The sequence below is a fragment of the Theileria equi genome, chromosome 1 (assembly GCF_000342415.1).
Source record: "Theileria equi strain WA chromosome 1, complete sequence".
In the NCBI taxonomy this organism is placed as follows: Eukaryota; Apicomplexa; class Aconoidasida; order Piroplasmida; family Theileriidae; genus Theileria; species Theileria equi.
In genome coordinates, this window is record NC_021366.1 from 3638176 (window position 1) to 3654232 (window position 16057).

General features: G+C 37.5%; 8 protein-coding genes across 8 annotated transcripts, besides 1 other annotated feature; 4 read left to right on the forward strand and 4 right to left on the reverse strand.

Annotated features, from left to right (window-relative positions):
- Positions 1–187: 187 nt before the first annotated feature.
- BEWA_034540 (cysteine desulfurylase, putative) lies at positions 188–1690 on the forward strand (the record flags this gene model as incomplete). Its single annotated transcript, XM_004830205.1, has 2 exons — positions 188–1419; positions 1455–1690. Exons 1-2 carry the CDS (start codon positions 315–317, stop codon positions 1688–1690), a joined length of 1341 nt encoding a protein of 446 aa, XP_004830262.1. The 5' UTR covers positions 188–314.
- Positions 1691–1773: 83 nt separating this feature from the next.
- BEWA_034550 (hypothetical protein) lies at positions 1774–2158 on the forward strand (the record flags this gene model as incomplete). The annotated part of the gene is made up of 2 exons (XM_004830206.1): positions 1774–1954; positions 1998–2158. 2 exons carry the CDS (start codon positions 1774–1776, stop codon positions 2156–2158), a joined length of 342 nt encoding a protein of 113 aa, XP_004830263.1.
- Positions 2159–2181: 23 nt separating this feature from the next.
- Positions 2182–2805, forward strand: BEWA_034560 (hypothetical protein; the record flags this gene model as incomplete). The annotated part of the gene is made up of 2 exons (XM_004830207.1): positions 2182–2683; positions 2717–2805. 2 exons carry the CDS (start codon positions 2182–2184, stop codon positions 2803–2805), a joined length of 591 nt encoding a protein of 196 aa, XP_004830264.1.
- Positions 2806–3113: 308 nt separating this feature from the next.
- BEWA_034570 (hypothetical protein) lies at positions 3114–8885 on the forward strand (the record flags this gene model as incomplete). The annotated part of the gene is made up of 1 exon (XM_004830208.1): positions 3114–8885. One exon carries the CDS (start codon positions 3114–3116, stop codon positions 8883–8885), a length of 5772 nt encoding a protein of 1923 aa, XP_004830265.1.
- Positions 6102–6190: a sequence feature (GA-rich).
- Positions 8886–8908: 23 nt separating the features above from the next.
- Positions 8909–10246, reverse strand: BEWA_034580 (signal peptide-containing protein; the record flags this gene model as incomplete). Its single annotated transcript, XM_004830209.1, has 1 exon — positions 8909–10246. The coding sequence occupies one exon, from the start codon at positions 10244–10246 to the stop codon at positions 8909–8911; it is 1338 nt and encodes a 445-aa protein (XP_004830266.1).
- Positions 10247–10395: 149 nt separating this feature from the next.
- Positions 10396–11558, reverse strand: BEWA_034590 (hypothetical protein). The gene has a single exon (XM_004830210.1). It carries the CDS (start codon positions 11475–11477, stop codon positions 10416–10418), a length of 1062 nt encoding a protein of 353 aa, XP_004830267.1. The 5' UTR covers positions 11478–11558; the 3' UTR covers positions 10396–10415.
- A 119-nt stretch (positions 11559–11677) lies between these two features.
- BEWA_034600 (hypothetical protein) lies at positions 11678–12092 on the reverse strand (the record flags this gene model as incomplete). The annotated part of the gene is made up of 2 exons (XM_004830211.1): positions 11678–11878; positions 11913–12092. 2 exons carry the CDS (start codon positions 12090–12092, stop codon positions 11678–11680), a joined length of 381 nt encoding a protein of 126 aa, XP_004830268.1.
- Positions 12093–12256: 164 nt separating this feature from the next.
- Positions 12257–14957, reverse strand: BEWA_034610 (hypothetical protein; the record flags this gene model as incomplete). The annotated part of the gene is made up of 6 exons (XM_004830212.1): positions 12257–12310; positions 12349–14350; positions 14390–14455; positions 14489–14594; positions 14634–14760; positions 14802–14957. The coding sequence occupies 6 exons, from the start codon at positions 14955–14957 to the stop codon at positions 12257–12259; spliced, it is 2511 nt and encodes an 836-aa protein (XP_004830269.1).
- Positions 14958–16057: the final 1100 nt, after the last annotated feature.

The window sequence follows — 16057 nt, forward strand, 5'->3', positions numbered from 1 at the left end:
ATTTAAGCTGGAAACTGTCAAATTTTGCTCTCTTAAAATTCTACCATCGTATTCAGACTACCAGGAAGACGGAAACCCAAAGGTGAAAGTAGAAAATACACTAAATAATCTACCCATTTGAAGCAAATTATATGCTATAATATTCTTACAGCGAAAATTTATACCCCAAGTGCAGCTAGAATGAGAGGCCCGTCCAAAGTTAATTAAGTAGGCCAGCTAGCCGGAGTTACTATCATCTCGTCAAAAGATGATTTTTGTGCAGTATAAAATGATGCAAAGTTACTATCCATACTAAGGTTATATATTTGATAACAATGTCGCTTAGTCACTGGTCGGTGGGTTTTTTAAAAACATTCCGACGCCATGTATCGACATTGTCTATCGAACTTGAAGGCCGTTTTAGTACGCAATGTGGCAAATCAGAATTTCATCGCATATATTTGGATAATCAAGCCACAACATGTATAGACCCAAGAGTACTGGACAGCATGATGCCGTATCTAACACATGCCTTTGGCAATCCACATTCTAGAACACACTCATTTGGATGGGAAGCTGAAGAGGCAGTGAATAATGCAAGAGTAAGCATAGCTGATTTACTGAACTGCGAACCTAAGAATATAATATTCACATCCGGTGCTACTGAAAGCAACAATTTGGCTATTAAGGGTTCTAAATCCTTTTATGGGCGATTAAAGGAATCTCCGGGGAAACCTAAACGTAACCACATAATTACATCGCAAATTGAGCATAAATGTGTACTGCAATGCTGTAGGCAGTTGGAGAATGAAGGATACGAGGTAACTTATTTGAAACCTAACAAGTTTGGAATAATTTCTCCGGAAGATATAGAGAAAAATATTAGGCCTGAAACGTTCCTTTGCAGTATAATCCATGTTAATAACGAAATAGGAGTCATACAGGACATTGGAACTATAGGTAACATTTGTAAAGAACACAAAGTTTTATTTCATACTGATGCTGCTCAAAGTTTTGGAAAACTTCCAATTGATCTGAAATCTCTGAATGTTGATTTGTTGTCGTTATCTGGACACAAAATTTATGGTCCAAAGGGGGTTGGTGGATTGTATGTTAGAACTAAACCCAGGGTTCGATTACAACCAATTCTCGATGGAGGTGGTCAAGAACGTGGATTAAGATCCGGCACTCTTCCAACAGCTCTTGTAGTAGGTATTGGTACCGCTGCAAAAATAGCGAAAGTTGAAATGGAGCGTGATAATAATCATGCCAAGAAGTTATTCAACAAACTTGTGGAGGGGTTTAAAAGCATTCAACATGTTACTATAAACGGATCTATATTACCACATGAACGTTACTTTTGCAATTTAAATGTCTCTTTTGAGTTTATAGAAGGTGAATCGTTGCTAATGTCACTTTCAAACATCGCAGTGAGCTCAGGTATTGCATACACAAAATTATATAAATATATGTAGGATCAGCGTGCACATCGTCTAGTTTGGAGCCAAGTTATGTTTTAAGAAGTTTGGATGTAAGTGAGGAGCTTGCACATACATCTATAAGATTTGGCTTGGGGAGGTTTACTCTGGAATCTGAGGTGGATCATGTAATTGATGTGGTCCAAAAGGCGGTGAAAAAGCTAAGGGATCTAAGTCCGCTCTATGAAATGTATATTGAGAAAGATGGAAAAAGTGAGATGTTGTGGACCTGAGTTTATGGAAAAACGTACATTAATGATTCTAAAGTGCCATGTGCACATACATCTTCAAAACTCAAATCATTTAAAAGGTTGACATGGTGAACGCGAACAGATGTCTATTCCGATGCATAGGTTGTAAAACCAAAGCTACAGAAGAATCTGAATTCATAAATATCAACGAATCGCCACGTCATACAAAAGTCATACACATAAACGATCTTATCGTTTCTAAGCCTCAATTAGTGGCAGATACGCCTAAGTCTCTTTATTTTACAAGTTAATTTTAACTATATATCTCATCGTAACTTCAATTTTACAGGACCGTCGGCTGAGCGCCAAAGCAGTTCTCTGGGTTCAGTTAAAGAGCCCATTGCAATTCCAATCAGATACGGATGGCCATCAGATTTGAGTTTTGAACAAGTATCAACTCTAAGAAAAAAAGACGATGAGATCCACGATAAAGAGTTTGTTTATAGTTAATGTGTGGTGATATATACATTATGATGTCGGAAATATTCTTACACAGGGGAGAAAAAATCATTGTGCCGCTGTCAAATATTTCAGGGCTTCTAGAGGATAACAAACTGGGCAAGGATATGACCCTGTCACGTTCAATCGCACTGGCTGAAAATATTTACCAGAGTGAAAGAAGACAACTGGAAAGATCATTACATGAAGATGCTCTTTACAGTGGGGAACTGCTACAAAATAAACCCATCTTTGAGAAGATAATGAGCAGAGATAAGCATTCTTTCTCACTAGATAAGTCGACAAAAAGTGCAGTCACGAGATCAGAAGAAGACGAAAAAAGCACAATAAGCCAACTAGACCACATTTGTAACGCGGGTATTGAGTGTGATGATGATGCGGACTCTCTGACTAGCCGAATGTGGAGTATATTTGTCAACGCATCAAGAGCTTTCAACGGATACGGACATCAGATTTCTTTTCATGAAAGGAGTGGTATAGCTTACAAACATTCAGATGACTGGATAAACTATCAAGGTATGTAACAAGATTCTCGCAAACACCTTACAGGAAAGGAAGAGAATTACGTAGTCACACCTAGAGAAGCCCTTGAAATTGTTGAAGGCGCAATTCAAAGGTTGAATCAAAATAATTGGTAGAATACATATGTGTATAAATGTGGCTAATTCAGTTTGTGATGTCTGATTTGTTGTGCTATTTTTAACGTGGCGGTGCAAAAGTACTAAACTTACCCGGTAACGGCTCTCTAGTGATATATAGAAGATGAAATACAACCTTCTATGATAATCTCATTGTTTTCACTAGAGGTGGTCATCTACTGTTGATTGTGTGAGTATTTGTTTACAAAGCCACAATTTTAACATTTCCACCAAATCTATTATCAATGTTAATTTCATAGATTTTTAAATTCGGTGTGTTCATATAAATCTGGTTTGTACTTTATAAAATGAGTTCTCCTGGCGGAGATATAGATGTCCTTGAAAATGAAGTCCAAACTATTTCTCATGAGCCCACATCCTACAACGATTCCAATGTCTACCTTAGGACCGTAAAGCGTGAATCAGATATACCTACGGAAGAATTGGCAGATGCCTGTGGCAGCGAAGAAATGAGATATCTAAAATCAAAGCTCTTAGAGTGTTCCGAGTCTCTTGCTGCAAGAGGAAGATTCATGTACTGTTCCATGGATGGCTTAGAAACGAGTACTTGTGACGATGAAACACAAACTAGAGGATCAACTATGATTTCGAGCAATTCTATCGGAGATGCAGTAGCTAACACAAATGTAGTACAAAAGTTTGGTGAAGATTTTTATCCCGAATCTGTAATACCTACACAGTATACTTGGTTCCAAGAGGATGGTTTGGTGTGCAGATATGTCTATGATTTTGTAATATACAATTCTCGTGGCGAACGTTTTACACCATTGGACTACATTGGTCGTTTCGGATCTGATTTGATAATGTTCGCAAAAGTTCGCCATGTAGGAGTTGTCCACACTATATTTGATTTGATTGAAACATCACATCCTATAATGGAACAGTATCAGGCTAAACGTAAGACATACCTAGAGCAAAGTGATGAATTTCTAAAGGTTCCCAGAAAGCAAAGATTGTTTCCCATCCGTATTAACATTGTGGACTGGTTTATGGATGTCGGAGGTAAGGAAACTGATATTCCATATCTATGGGCGATTTCTGAGAATGACGTATACTACAGATTGGATAGGGCATCTGGTAGATACCTTAACGCCTTTACATCTTCCCGCATTTTGTTTGATATAACATCTAGATTAGTGAAGACAATGCAGACTGAGGAGGATGCATCCTTCAAAGATGCTGTTTCTTTGATTTTCTCTGGTTCAGACAAATTGGCAACTGCTAAACCTACAACTTCAGATGACAAGGTTACAACTGATAAAGATGTCAATGGTACAGAATTTGAAAAAAATACATGGGGAGCATCTGTTCATGTTGAGGGATCAGAACTTGCTGATCTTGATCGTAACTTGGATATAATATTCACGGAATGTCGTTGGTATGATGCATTCTTTCGTACAGAAAAGGGAGGATTGTTCATGAATGAACTACTCCAGCGCCTTAAGGATCAATTGCCATTTCACTATTTTGATAAAAAATTAATGACTATGGATTACCGTACAAAAAACTCATTAGCAAAGGAATTTGAATCGCATTTTAAAGTTGAACCTCTGCCAGAAATCAAACAGAAACCTGCACCAAAAGTTGGAAGTAGGACTCCAAGGCAGCCTAAATCAAGGAAGCAAGCCCAATTTGATATTGATGAATATAATTCTCAGCATTCACGCACAGAAATAAAAAGCAAAGTATCCGGAAGAATTATTCGTTGTGGTAAATTATTGGCTGAATCTACAATACCAGCTCCACAACCACGCAAACAACAGCCACAAACCGACGTACAAAAAACAGAAGAATACCGCAGAGCCGTTGAAATTGAAGCAAAGTGTGATGGATTTTTATTACCACTGGACTTTGATTGCTCGGGTTATAATACTTCCAGTGAACCTTCCGATGATGGTTCAACTACAACAACCCTTGTTTTGGCTAATGACGTTGATGTTCCTCTAACAAGCACTAGATACTATCCTAGGGATCTCCCATTGAGATCCCTGAAGTTTTATAGTACAGATGATATCATTGAACTTTGCGATCTTTCTAGGCAATTTTCTGCAAGTCCATATGATTCTCTCCCATTGCTTCCTAAACTTAGCTTGGAGCTTCTGGAATCATCTCTGATATACACTAGCAGTTTAGATCCGTATGCACCCCCGGAACCTTCATCATTTGAATTCACAAGGCCACTTTGTATATGCTCTAATCCGAGGTATGAATTGATTTTAAATGATAAACCGGTTAACAAGTCGGATCAGAATTACGAAGATGGTCTCCAGTGGTTGTATCATCTCAACGATGATCTGGTAGATGAAAATGATCTGGAGTATATTGAAGATTTGGAGAATGGTGTTGTAGATAAGTTTTTGGTTTTATTACTAAAGTCGCTTGGTAATGTAGTTCATAAGAGTGGATTTGAGGCATTCATACAAGAGCTACGTAATAGCGATGAGCTGACTGACAAAAAGAAAGAACTACAGGAAAGGGACCTACAAATTGCCATAACAGACGCAGAACTAGTCAAAGATTTTATAAATAATCATGGAGGTTGTATGTATCGTGGTAGATTTAAAAAATTTACCAATGATCCGGAGTTTGTGTTACCGTATATAAATTCTCTACGATGGAACAAAAGGTTCAAAAAACTTTTGAGAGTTGTTTCTGTTTCTGCAAATTATAGGTTTAGCACGATAAGTCATTTCCAAACAATGGATACATTTACAGTCTCTGTTTCTGTCAGACCTGGAAATTGCCCTTTGGAAATATTATATCCTAATGACGACTCATTCTCGTTCAAAACTATTTATCCAGAAAATGTATTTGAGGTTCTTCCAACATTTAAGAAAACAGTAAATGTTTGGAGAAGGGAAAATAAAATATTAAAGCATGTAGAGCAGAATTGTCTTGAGTCATTAAATAATCGCTTGGCTAAGGAGGGGTTGAACGCGTTTTTTGCTGACAAAGTTCAATTTCAAGACGAATATGTACCTGTACTTGGTTTTGGCTATCGTGAATCAGAATCTCCCTATCAAGCTGACTGGATTTTAAATCCAGATATGCTTACAGACTATACTTGGCCGTTTTTGCTTCGTTCATACCTATTTTACGCCCTTTATAGTTGTAAATACAACTTTTGTTACAAGCTAAATTCGTCTGTCTGGGGTGATCCGAGTGCTAGTGAACTTAAATTCACAAAAACTGATGATGAAACAAGAGAAAATGGGCTTGAAGATTCTTTAAGGAACGATGATGAGAATATTAATAGTTCAGTATTAAATAATAGTGATGACGAGGACGAAGCCGATGATGTAGAAGACGGAGATGAAGGTGATGACGAGGAAGAAGAAAAAACCGAGAGAAGCACAAGGAGAGGTTGGGGAATTAACCGTTATTGTCCTTACTATGATTTTTCTTTAGAGTGGTATCCGGATTCGGAGAGAATGAAGAGGATCTTTCAGGGTAGAGTATCGGAGGAATCTGTAAAAACGATCTTTAATAAGCTCCGCTCTTTATCGTACTATGAGCTGGATGTACGTGAGAGGCTATCTTTGTTAGTTTGGCTTGGTGAAATTTTAGCCTATGGACCAACTGGAAGAGCCTTTATTGATTCAAGGAATGAGGATTTCTTCCAACTTAGAAGCCAAATTTCCAAAAATGAGACTTTTGCTTCCACCGAAAATTCTGGGTCAGACTTAAAAAAACCTGTGAAACGTCAAAGAGGTATTGGGCGTGAGATAGCAGAATTAGAGGAAAGATATTTGCAAAAGGGTACATTCCTTGGATGGGATAGATTCTACAATAGTTATTACTATCTCGGTTCTGATTTTGGTCCAAGAATTTTCGTACAGACACTCCCAAATACCAAGTTCAATCAAACTCGTTGCGCTCAAAGAGCAAAAACTTTAAGATTACCATCTTTTGGATCTGAACAATTTAGTTTTGATCTAAATGAATTTGCTCTTAAGTTTAGTCAGGATCGTCTTTTCCCTACAGAAGCTCGTCCAAAGCGTGGTAGAGTGAAAAAGGTGAAAACAGAGACTCAGGAAGAAACAGAAGTCCAGCCGGCTGTAGACCTACCATCAATTGCTACAGAGGTTGCTGCAGATGCCACCGAAGGTGTAAAGACATCTGAGGAAAAGGTACAGGGCAATTTAGTTCAAACTGTTATAAAAAGAAAGAGGGTGACTAAAAGAAGGACAAAAATGCTAAAACCTCGTTTGAGAAGGTCGAGAGAGGTATTTGATCGACAACCTACAAGCTTTAACAGCGTTTCCGAATATTTCCATTATTTGCGCACGATCCCACCCAGACTAACTTGGTGTGTTATTGACGACATCAAGCAACTAAAACGATTTATTCCACGCATGTCACAATTTACTACAAATGAAAGGAATCTTCAGGTAAAACTTCAGTATGTTGAGAGTGAGTTTTCAAGGGTAAAGTATGAACAGTATATATACAAGGCACCATCACCTCACGGAGAATTGTTGTTAAGCCTAACTAGAGGTGTTTACAGATATTATAAAAACTTCTTTTCCAAAATCACACTTTCTCATTTTCAATCTTTTGAGTCGAACTTGTCTGAGGGTTATTCAAGTGGTTTGAAGATTAATTCCTTTGTTAACTCTACGATTAAAAAGATAACTAAATTGCTTTGTGGAGATACACACAAGTGTAAATCCGCGTTAATGCTTCTCCTGGAGATTCTCCTTCTCTTTGATCACACAATGAAGGTATTCCTAAACCATGAATACTGGAATATACACCGCATTGAATGGAAGAAAGAAATTGAACTGGTATATGGATCTTTAGCTTCTTACAAAGGGAAAGAAGATGGCTCAGCTTGTTTATGCAGTGCTAAGCCTAACGATGACGTTATACACAATATGACTTTGAATAGGGATACCATAATATTGGGAAAACTTTTGTATAGGGCTGCTGAAAAAGTGGGACTATTGTTTAGATATTTCGAAGTATTCTCCGGTGACTTGTCTATACCCATCAAGTACCTTCTTCCAATGAACACCATAAATTTTGATGGTGTAGTGTCCGAGCATAAGATTTTTAACTTTATTTCTGATGCAAACTATGGTAAGACATTGGTGTACTTCCCAGCTGGAGCACTAGAAGCTCATAACAAGCTCAAAGACTTTCTATCAAACTACACTAAATTTGAAAACACTCAAGATATTCTATACCTTACAGATCGCATGAAATCGTTTATAGACTTGGCTCCAGCGGAAACACTTGAAGTTAAAATTAAATTCATGAAGATTTTCAAGGTTACCCAGACGATTTCACCATCGCAAGTTGCAGTGGATGACTCAAAGATGGATACTAATGTGGATGATAAAACAAACGAAAATATTGATGAAAATGCTAGTAATGACCCTAGTGAATCTACTGGTGAAAATAACACAGAGATTCCTGAAAATAATGAGAATGTGGAACAAACCCCGAATCCCAATGGTACAGATGTTAGCACGTCCGAGGGTATGGATAAAACAAAGGAGATGGAGCCTGAACCTGTACAGAACATTGAGAATGCAGAATACGATCAGATAGACTATTGGTTTATAGAAGTGATTTGTGAAAGCATTCCATATGATGCTGAGGACGATACAGAGTGTACGAGCCAAGAGGAGTTGGATGAAGGAGATGGAACACTTATACCAAACCTACGCAAAATATGCAGAAATTTGTCAAGACTCGAAAAAACACGTGCAACACGTAAGACAACAGAAGAAGCGGTTTTTGTACCTAGAGGTTCTGGAGCTTCTCCATCTAAAACATTCGCAATTTTAGTTCCTATACTAAATATTGTGAAAACTTCAATTGTTATTGACCCGAAAATAGAGGAATTTTTAGTACCTCACACACTGGTTAACAAATCGTTACAACACATATGGAGGCAACCTATGCGTTGCAAACAACAGGCCACACAACAAAACGGAACAATTAGGCGGGCGAATTATGCATCTGCCGATATTTGGCGTTGTCTTGCAATAGAATGGCACGATAACAGAAAAGAACAACAGTTACATAACCTGTGGGATATCACCTCCTAAATATTTAACCTTTTATATAGTGTTTATTTAGTGGTTAAAGTGCGAACATATTCCCTAGCTAGGAACCGTCTCTTGTTTTTAGATAAACCATGCCAGATAGCCAAATGACGATATTTCAAATTCATAGGTTTTGGTTTGTGTCTTGGAGCACCGTGTCGTAACCAACCCTTATATTTTACAAGCAAATCTCGCTCTAGTGTCTTTGTTCTATATCTATGATCGACAAACGACTCCAGTATATATGGAGATGATACTACGGAATAATCAGAATACTTCCAAGAAAGATAGTAATCCCTAATAGCATATGCCTTTTGAGAGTCTAAAGTGTCTAAATCCCTCTGTAATTCATCTACACGCGACATGTTTAATTTCGTACAGTCATCAGATAAAAGTTTTAAATCCTTTAAATCCATTGTAATCCGTTCTATATATTCCGGAGATAAGTGATTCTCTGGTTCTATATCTTCCTCATCACAGACAACTTCGGAAGTACCTTCTCCAGAGCATATTGTTGATATGAAATCAGGGTCATCAAATTTTGAAGATATTTTATTGGTTTCACGATTTCTGAAATACAGTCCCTTTATATTGCACTTTAGCGCCACTCTGTGTTTAGAAAGATAATTATCTACCATGGTATTGTTTGGAAGAGTCTTGAACACTCCATACTTATGCCATAGTTCAGGAGTAGTAAAATCTTTCAGCGGGATTCCTACATTTTTCATTTTAAATGCGATGCTACGCAACCTTAGAAATATTCGCTTGAGCATCCTATTGTATCTATTTGTCTCTCTCAATTCCCAAAACGTATGCAAGCGATTTAGAGTATAAAAACGATCTATAAAGTGTTCATGTTGTTCCGGAGAGTTAATTATACGTTCCAGATAGATAACGAGGTCAGAAGTAACGTCGCAAGACATTGTCTTCGCGATAGTCTTTAGCTGTCCCAGTTCTTTAGAGAGATCCAAACGGAAAGACCCGGTAGAAAGTATCTTTGAGAGTTCTTGACCAGTTGTTCCCTTGTGCAAAATCGAGAGAAGCTCGTGTAATGGTCCATTTCTCAAAAGATTCAAAGTGGAGTCGACAGGAACAGCTAAATATTCAGGGGGAGCTCCAAAATAATCCTGAACATTACCATAGTACAAAGTTGGCGAAGGATAAACTGCAGAAGGACGTTTCTTCTTCGGGCGATTCCTGGAAAACTTTCGAGCACCCTTTAACTGATTTTTAGAGGCGAATAACGGCCTCTGTTTTGGAAGACTGGCATAGTTAGCCGGAGATGTTATGTAAAACCCACTTGTTTTACTGAATATTGCTACAAGGAAGAGTAGCTTGAGGGAGGTGACGTACACCGGTAACATATCCCAGGGCGCTGCACAAACGCCACATCTATAATACAAATCAGGTCATTTAAAGAAAATCCATCACATAACACAAATGTATACTGAGATCAGTCATACATGTGCAACCTTACATGTGGTCTGGAAAGTGGAGGATGTATAGCGCAGGTAACAAATACTTACAAATTTATTATATTTTTGCAATAAAATGGTTTATTAGATTCATATTTTTGTGTAAATCTGCGAGTGATTTTGCATATTTAGAGTCTGAATATTCTACATCAAACATATTTTCCATTTTCACCAAAACATTCTCAAAACTTGTAATTTTAAACTTTATGTTCTTGTATACGAGTTTATGAGCCTTCTTCACTAGAAGTCTCTGCTTTTCTGCGACCAGTTTCTCTTTTGCCTTTAATCCCTTTTGCAAATCATTAATGTGATGTTGTTTTCTCTTGAGAAGGAGCTTTAGTTTCGGTAAGAACGACTTAAAAAGTGTTAAATTCCCATAACTTACAAAGAACTGGCGATTAGAAGCTGAAGAAGACTGGAGATTATCAGCACTTTCTGTTAGTACGGGAATCTGATGAAAATTCCTAAAGTGATTTGATCTCCAGCCAGAAGCCGTTTGATGTTCAATATTTAAAGAATCAGAAGGAACTCTGTACGTTGACATGATTGTTTCCTCAGTGAAATCGATACTTCCTACAATAAATGCCTTTTTGTTATCTATTTCAGCATTCGTTCCCAGTCTAAAACCTTCATTGGAATATGTTCGTGCCATATCACTCTTATATACTTCATAAATGTCTTTAAATGACAAGGGTACTGCGAGAGTGTCGGAGGAATATAGATATGTCTTAAATATATTAATCAACATTCCAATCCCCTCACAGTCGAATAACTTGAGGAACCAAGCTGTTCTATTTAGCCTAGACAGTACCATATCCCTAGATAGCCCCTTCAACTGCAAATTTGCGATCAACATCTCTATCACTTCACTTATTTTCTTGTACACATGTTTGCGCAATGGACGGATCATTGATAACGGATGAACAACGAACAGCAAAGGTTCCTCTGATCCAATAAGTCTGGAATTTGCGACAGATGCCGTCCCCCTAGTTGCTGTAGTAGTCACATATTCCAAATCTCCACGAATATTTAGTGGACGGGGGAAAGAAAATGCGTCGCGATTTGTGCTTCCCTCCGCTGCGGGAATAATGCGCAATTGGGGACGAGGTGTGTATTCCATCCCGCCTGTAACTTTCCAAAAGATATTGAAAAGTATCCCAAATGTCGCAGCAATATATGTGATTGATATTAAAATAATATAGTTACAACGGCTCAAAATGATGTAGTGTGTATTATGGGAACAAAGACTAAGGATCCGGAGACAGCGAACGACAACGGTAGCTACCAAGTGCGATATACGTGACAAATTAAATTTGGATATTATTCAAGTTCCATGTCATCGGAATCCTCTGGTTCCGCTTGTGCCATATGTTGTATGAGAACTTGGTCTTTATTCTTATTTTCGTGGAGCAACTTCAAAATTGCTAGGTCAGTTTTTGCAGATAAAATCTGTCTTTTGCGATTCAATTCACGTTTAATGTCCCAATTCTGGCGAGAAGGCCTTACCAGCGATAAAGCGTCCTGTAAACAACAGATTAGATACTTTTAAAGTTACCTCTGACTCATAATTTTGTATACATTCGTCAATTTGAGCATCCACCGTAGTTTCTATTTCGGAATAGTCCTCCAGGGAGTTTTTATAGAGTTTTCTTAAGTTTTCATCCTTTGGGATGTAGTAACGAAATTTAACTCCGTGTAGACTTCCATCGGAGGATTTTTCCTTTAAATCTTCCATTAAATTTCGCTAGGTGCAAAATTTAAAGTGAAATTTAGGAGTGAAAGTCCCTCCGTGGATGTACCCAACTCCAACTTTCCAACGGTCTCCAGAGATATGATTCCGTAATACTAAACAAGATATAATCGTGTATGAATTGTAGAGATGGAATGATATTGATGATTTCATGGTATATAGAGACCTACCGTTAGCGTTTGGCCACGATCTAGTCTTTCTCCCTGAAACAAATTGTAACAAAAATTATAAAACTACATACCGATAGAACGCTGTACCCATTTATCGTGAGGGTTGTGTTAGGACTATCATTACACAGGTTTGCAACTGTAATTTTAATTCTATATTTTCCATGGGAAGGAGCATCAACGGACCATTTATTATCATATAACAAGAGTCCATTCATATTTTGCAGCACCTTTTCTGCCGTAACATCAGTATTATACGAGCACTGATCTGATTTTGCTCTTTTATCCCATCCGTAATATAAACCATGATGTACGCTCTGAGTTGCTCCTGAATCAACAATCGAGACATTAGATCCATTATTACACGTTCCATCTGCACAGAAGGAAATGTCAATAGAAGATGGCTGATCTGTGGTATTAGAATACAAATCCTTACACTCTATACCAAACAATGTAAAGATCCCACCCGTGGTACTTTCAGCTTCTTCAATCTCTTCTACATTTTTAATTTCAATACGCAACTGATCTACCATCCTGTATGTACCGAATTCGTAGCGTAGTTGGTCACTTAAATCAAAGTCTTCACTGGAACCATCGGGAAAAGTGAATGTAACCGTTGTAGCTTTCAAGGCACCTTTTGGTTTGAAATGGAAGTACCTTAGTTCGATCATTTCTTCAAACCACCTAGTTATAAATTCTCCGGTTGTGTTCCCGTTTTTAGTTATCCACCCATTGGCATCCTCATCTTCAGTTCCATTTCCAAATCCATTCTCACATGTATTAGAATCACTATTGTATGAAGATGCTACACATTTGTCAGTAGGTTTGAAACGCAGCACAGAAATGTCTCCTCTGCAAATACCGTTAACAATGGAAGGAGTTATAAACACTATAGCTGAGGTGATATAAGGAATGTTAATGGTTACATTTCCCTTGTTGTAACGTTTTAGATAGAGTGTGAATTCATTTTGTGTTGTTGCAGTAGTACAATAATTTCCAACTCCATACACAGATATTAGATCACTAGTTTTTTCAAAGGGAGTTCCATCCTCTGTAGTAGGGATATATGGACTATTGGTTGGGATCGCTACATAAAAGAATGCATCGTTTGAGATAAAACATGAAATTGTAGGTTCTGGTGGTTTTGTTGGCATTCTGATCATACGAGTACCAACTAGTTTGGTTGGCACATCTGCTATTAAAAAGTAAGGTGTACCATGAAATGCCTGGGCACCATTCTCCAATATAGCTAGTGTATAATATTCCCCTTTTAGACCACTAACTGTAACGGAATTGCTTTGGCCAGATCCTTTAAAAAAGCATTCTGGTGGAATAACCTCTTCATCTCTATTTACGGATGACCAACTTAAGATAATCTTTGCGATATCAGAGTTAAAATACTTCAAAACTTTCTGATGTGAATACTCCAAAATTATAGGGTATCTTTTACCACCAGTTAAGTGAACAGGGTTAGATTTTAAAAATACATTCGTGGTTTTCCTTCCATCAAGAGGAAGTGTAACAATAGGCCCCAAAGCTCCATCAGAGTTTGGATCCAACCCTTGAGACATTATGACTTCATCGTCCATAAAAAATCGTATATTACAGTCACTTTTCAAATAAAATGTGTAGACATCAGTTGTAGGTATCCTCAAATATCCCTCTATACGAACTGAAAAGGATTCATGTGGTATTCCAGAAATAGGAACAAAGTCTTCCCAAATAATATTTATATTAGGGTGATCCATAAAACCTTGAGGATATCCACGGAAATAAGGATTATCATAATAACTTGCCCTTAAACCATCTGGTTCTTTATCATATTCATCATAGCCGCGAATTATTGAACAGTTCTTCCTATTGTTTATAGCGCTCTTTCTGGAGGCAGCAACTTCATCTTCCAAAGTGTGTAAATGGTTTGCCAGTGTTCCCAACGAAGCACTGTTAACCTTTAGCTGATCTACAGCTCTTTCTATACCTCTTATAGCTATCTCTATACGAGAGATTTCTGGACTCAGATTTGATCCTTCGTTTCCACAGACTTCATCGAATTTTGACACCGTTCCGTCTAAGCGCCTACATACATTTGCACATTTATATTGTACACATTCATACTTTTCCTCAGTCGCCAAACTCCTTACAGCATATTCCAACTCCATAGCTCTTAATCGGGACAAGGATCTAAATGTTACAAACGTTTAAAGATAAACATACTCTGCCTTATCTCTCAGTACGTCATAATCAACGACTCCAGCGCAAAAATCCCAGTCCCTAGCCCCTGTTCCTATTAATTGAACTTCTACATAACACCATTCCCTTCCTAAAATGATATTAGATTGTAAAAATTATACACACATACCGACAGATCCATCCGGAGCTTCTGTTACGGTACAATCGGTGAATTTATTACCATTTCTGATGAAAGCTGCAGCACAGAGAGCTCCATTTATAGTTTTTCTGTGTCTTTGGCGGAATTCTGTTAGTTTCTGTACATATTATGTATATCAATCCTGATACAAAGTCAAACCAGCAGTTCCAAGTGATCATAATCGTCTGATGCTGATATAGAGGTATCTCTTGGTAGAGCTTGTTCTTCTTTTGCCCTTTGGTTTAGAGGATCTGAGTGCGATGTGGATATACTTCCAAAAATTGCAACTGTGCAAAGAAAAAGTTGATAGTACATTGCGATAATTCCATCTGTCTTACAAAATATATTAACGCATTATTTATAAATCATATTTATGTAGTTTATAATTTACACATCGTACGGGCAAGGAGCAAACGAGCTCACAATAACGACATCACCACACATTAGGTGGAAATCTTTGTAATTCTAAAAAACACATCTAATTTGGCACCATGAAATAATTTATAATATAGTAGATTTGTATTAAACGCAATCAACGTTTTGATTATTTGATAATCGAGATTTTTTATAAGCTATACTTGACTATGGAAATATATTCCCACTCCATAAATTGGTACGGACATAGAAAGTAAAAGTCTTAAATATCCACTAGCGCTAGTTATACAAACTAGAATGGTACTATAATCTAATGCCTATAGTTTTCCTGGAAGAGAGTCCAAGAACGCGACTATTTTCCCACACACTTACAATTGGAGATCCTTAAACGTCTATATATTTGATTATGAATACGTGATTCGCAGTCTAGAACGATACGAATTCCAACTCGCGCCAGCCACTGTTAGAATGGGTCAAAGGGTATCGAGGCTGACTGATAGACAGCTTACTTATTTACTCTGGGCATTCTACGGATAGTATATTCAATAGAAAACAGATATCCTCTATTTCATAGGGCCTGCTCGGAGAATTAGTGGAAACATCTCCAATCTATAGAATAGTCGAGACTATAGTCATTATTTATAAATGAATATATTAGGTGAGTATTGGGTCATATGTCTAGTAAGTTATAAAAGTAGTCTGAATGGCCCAAAGTGAGCGTTTTGTAAAACATCTATAATTAGACACAGAGCAATTAATTAACAGTCTCAAACCCCGATGGCTCAACCATAAAATTACCAACTTTTTACTAAAGTGAACCTATTTTATGATCAATGTGTTGAATCTAAAGGTGATTTGTGTGCTAGGCGTGTAGCCCATGGAGGAACAAGAGTGTACCCAATAATGACATCCTAAAAATATTAGGATAAATCTGTGAAATTTATAAATTATTTTCATCGCTCTTTATTGTGGGAATGGTTTTTAGGTCGGTTATGTCTGTATTTCAGTAGACACTGCGACATCACCATGGGAAGTACTGT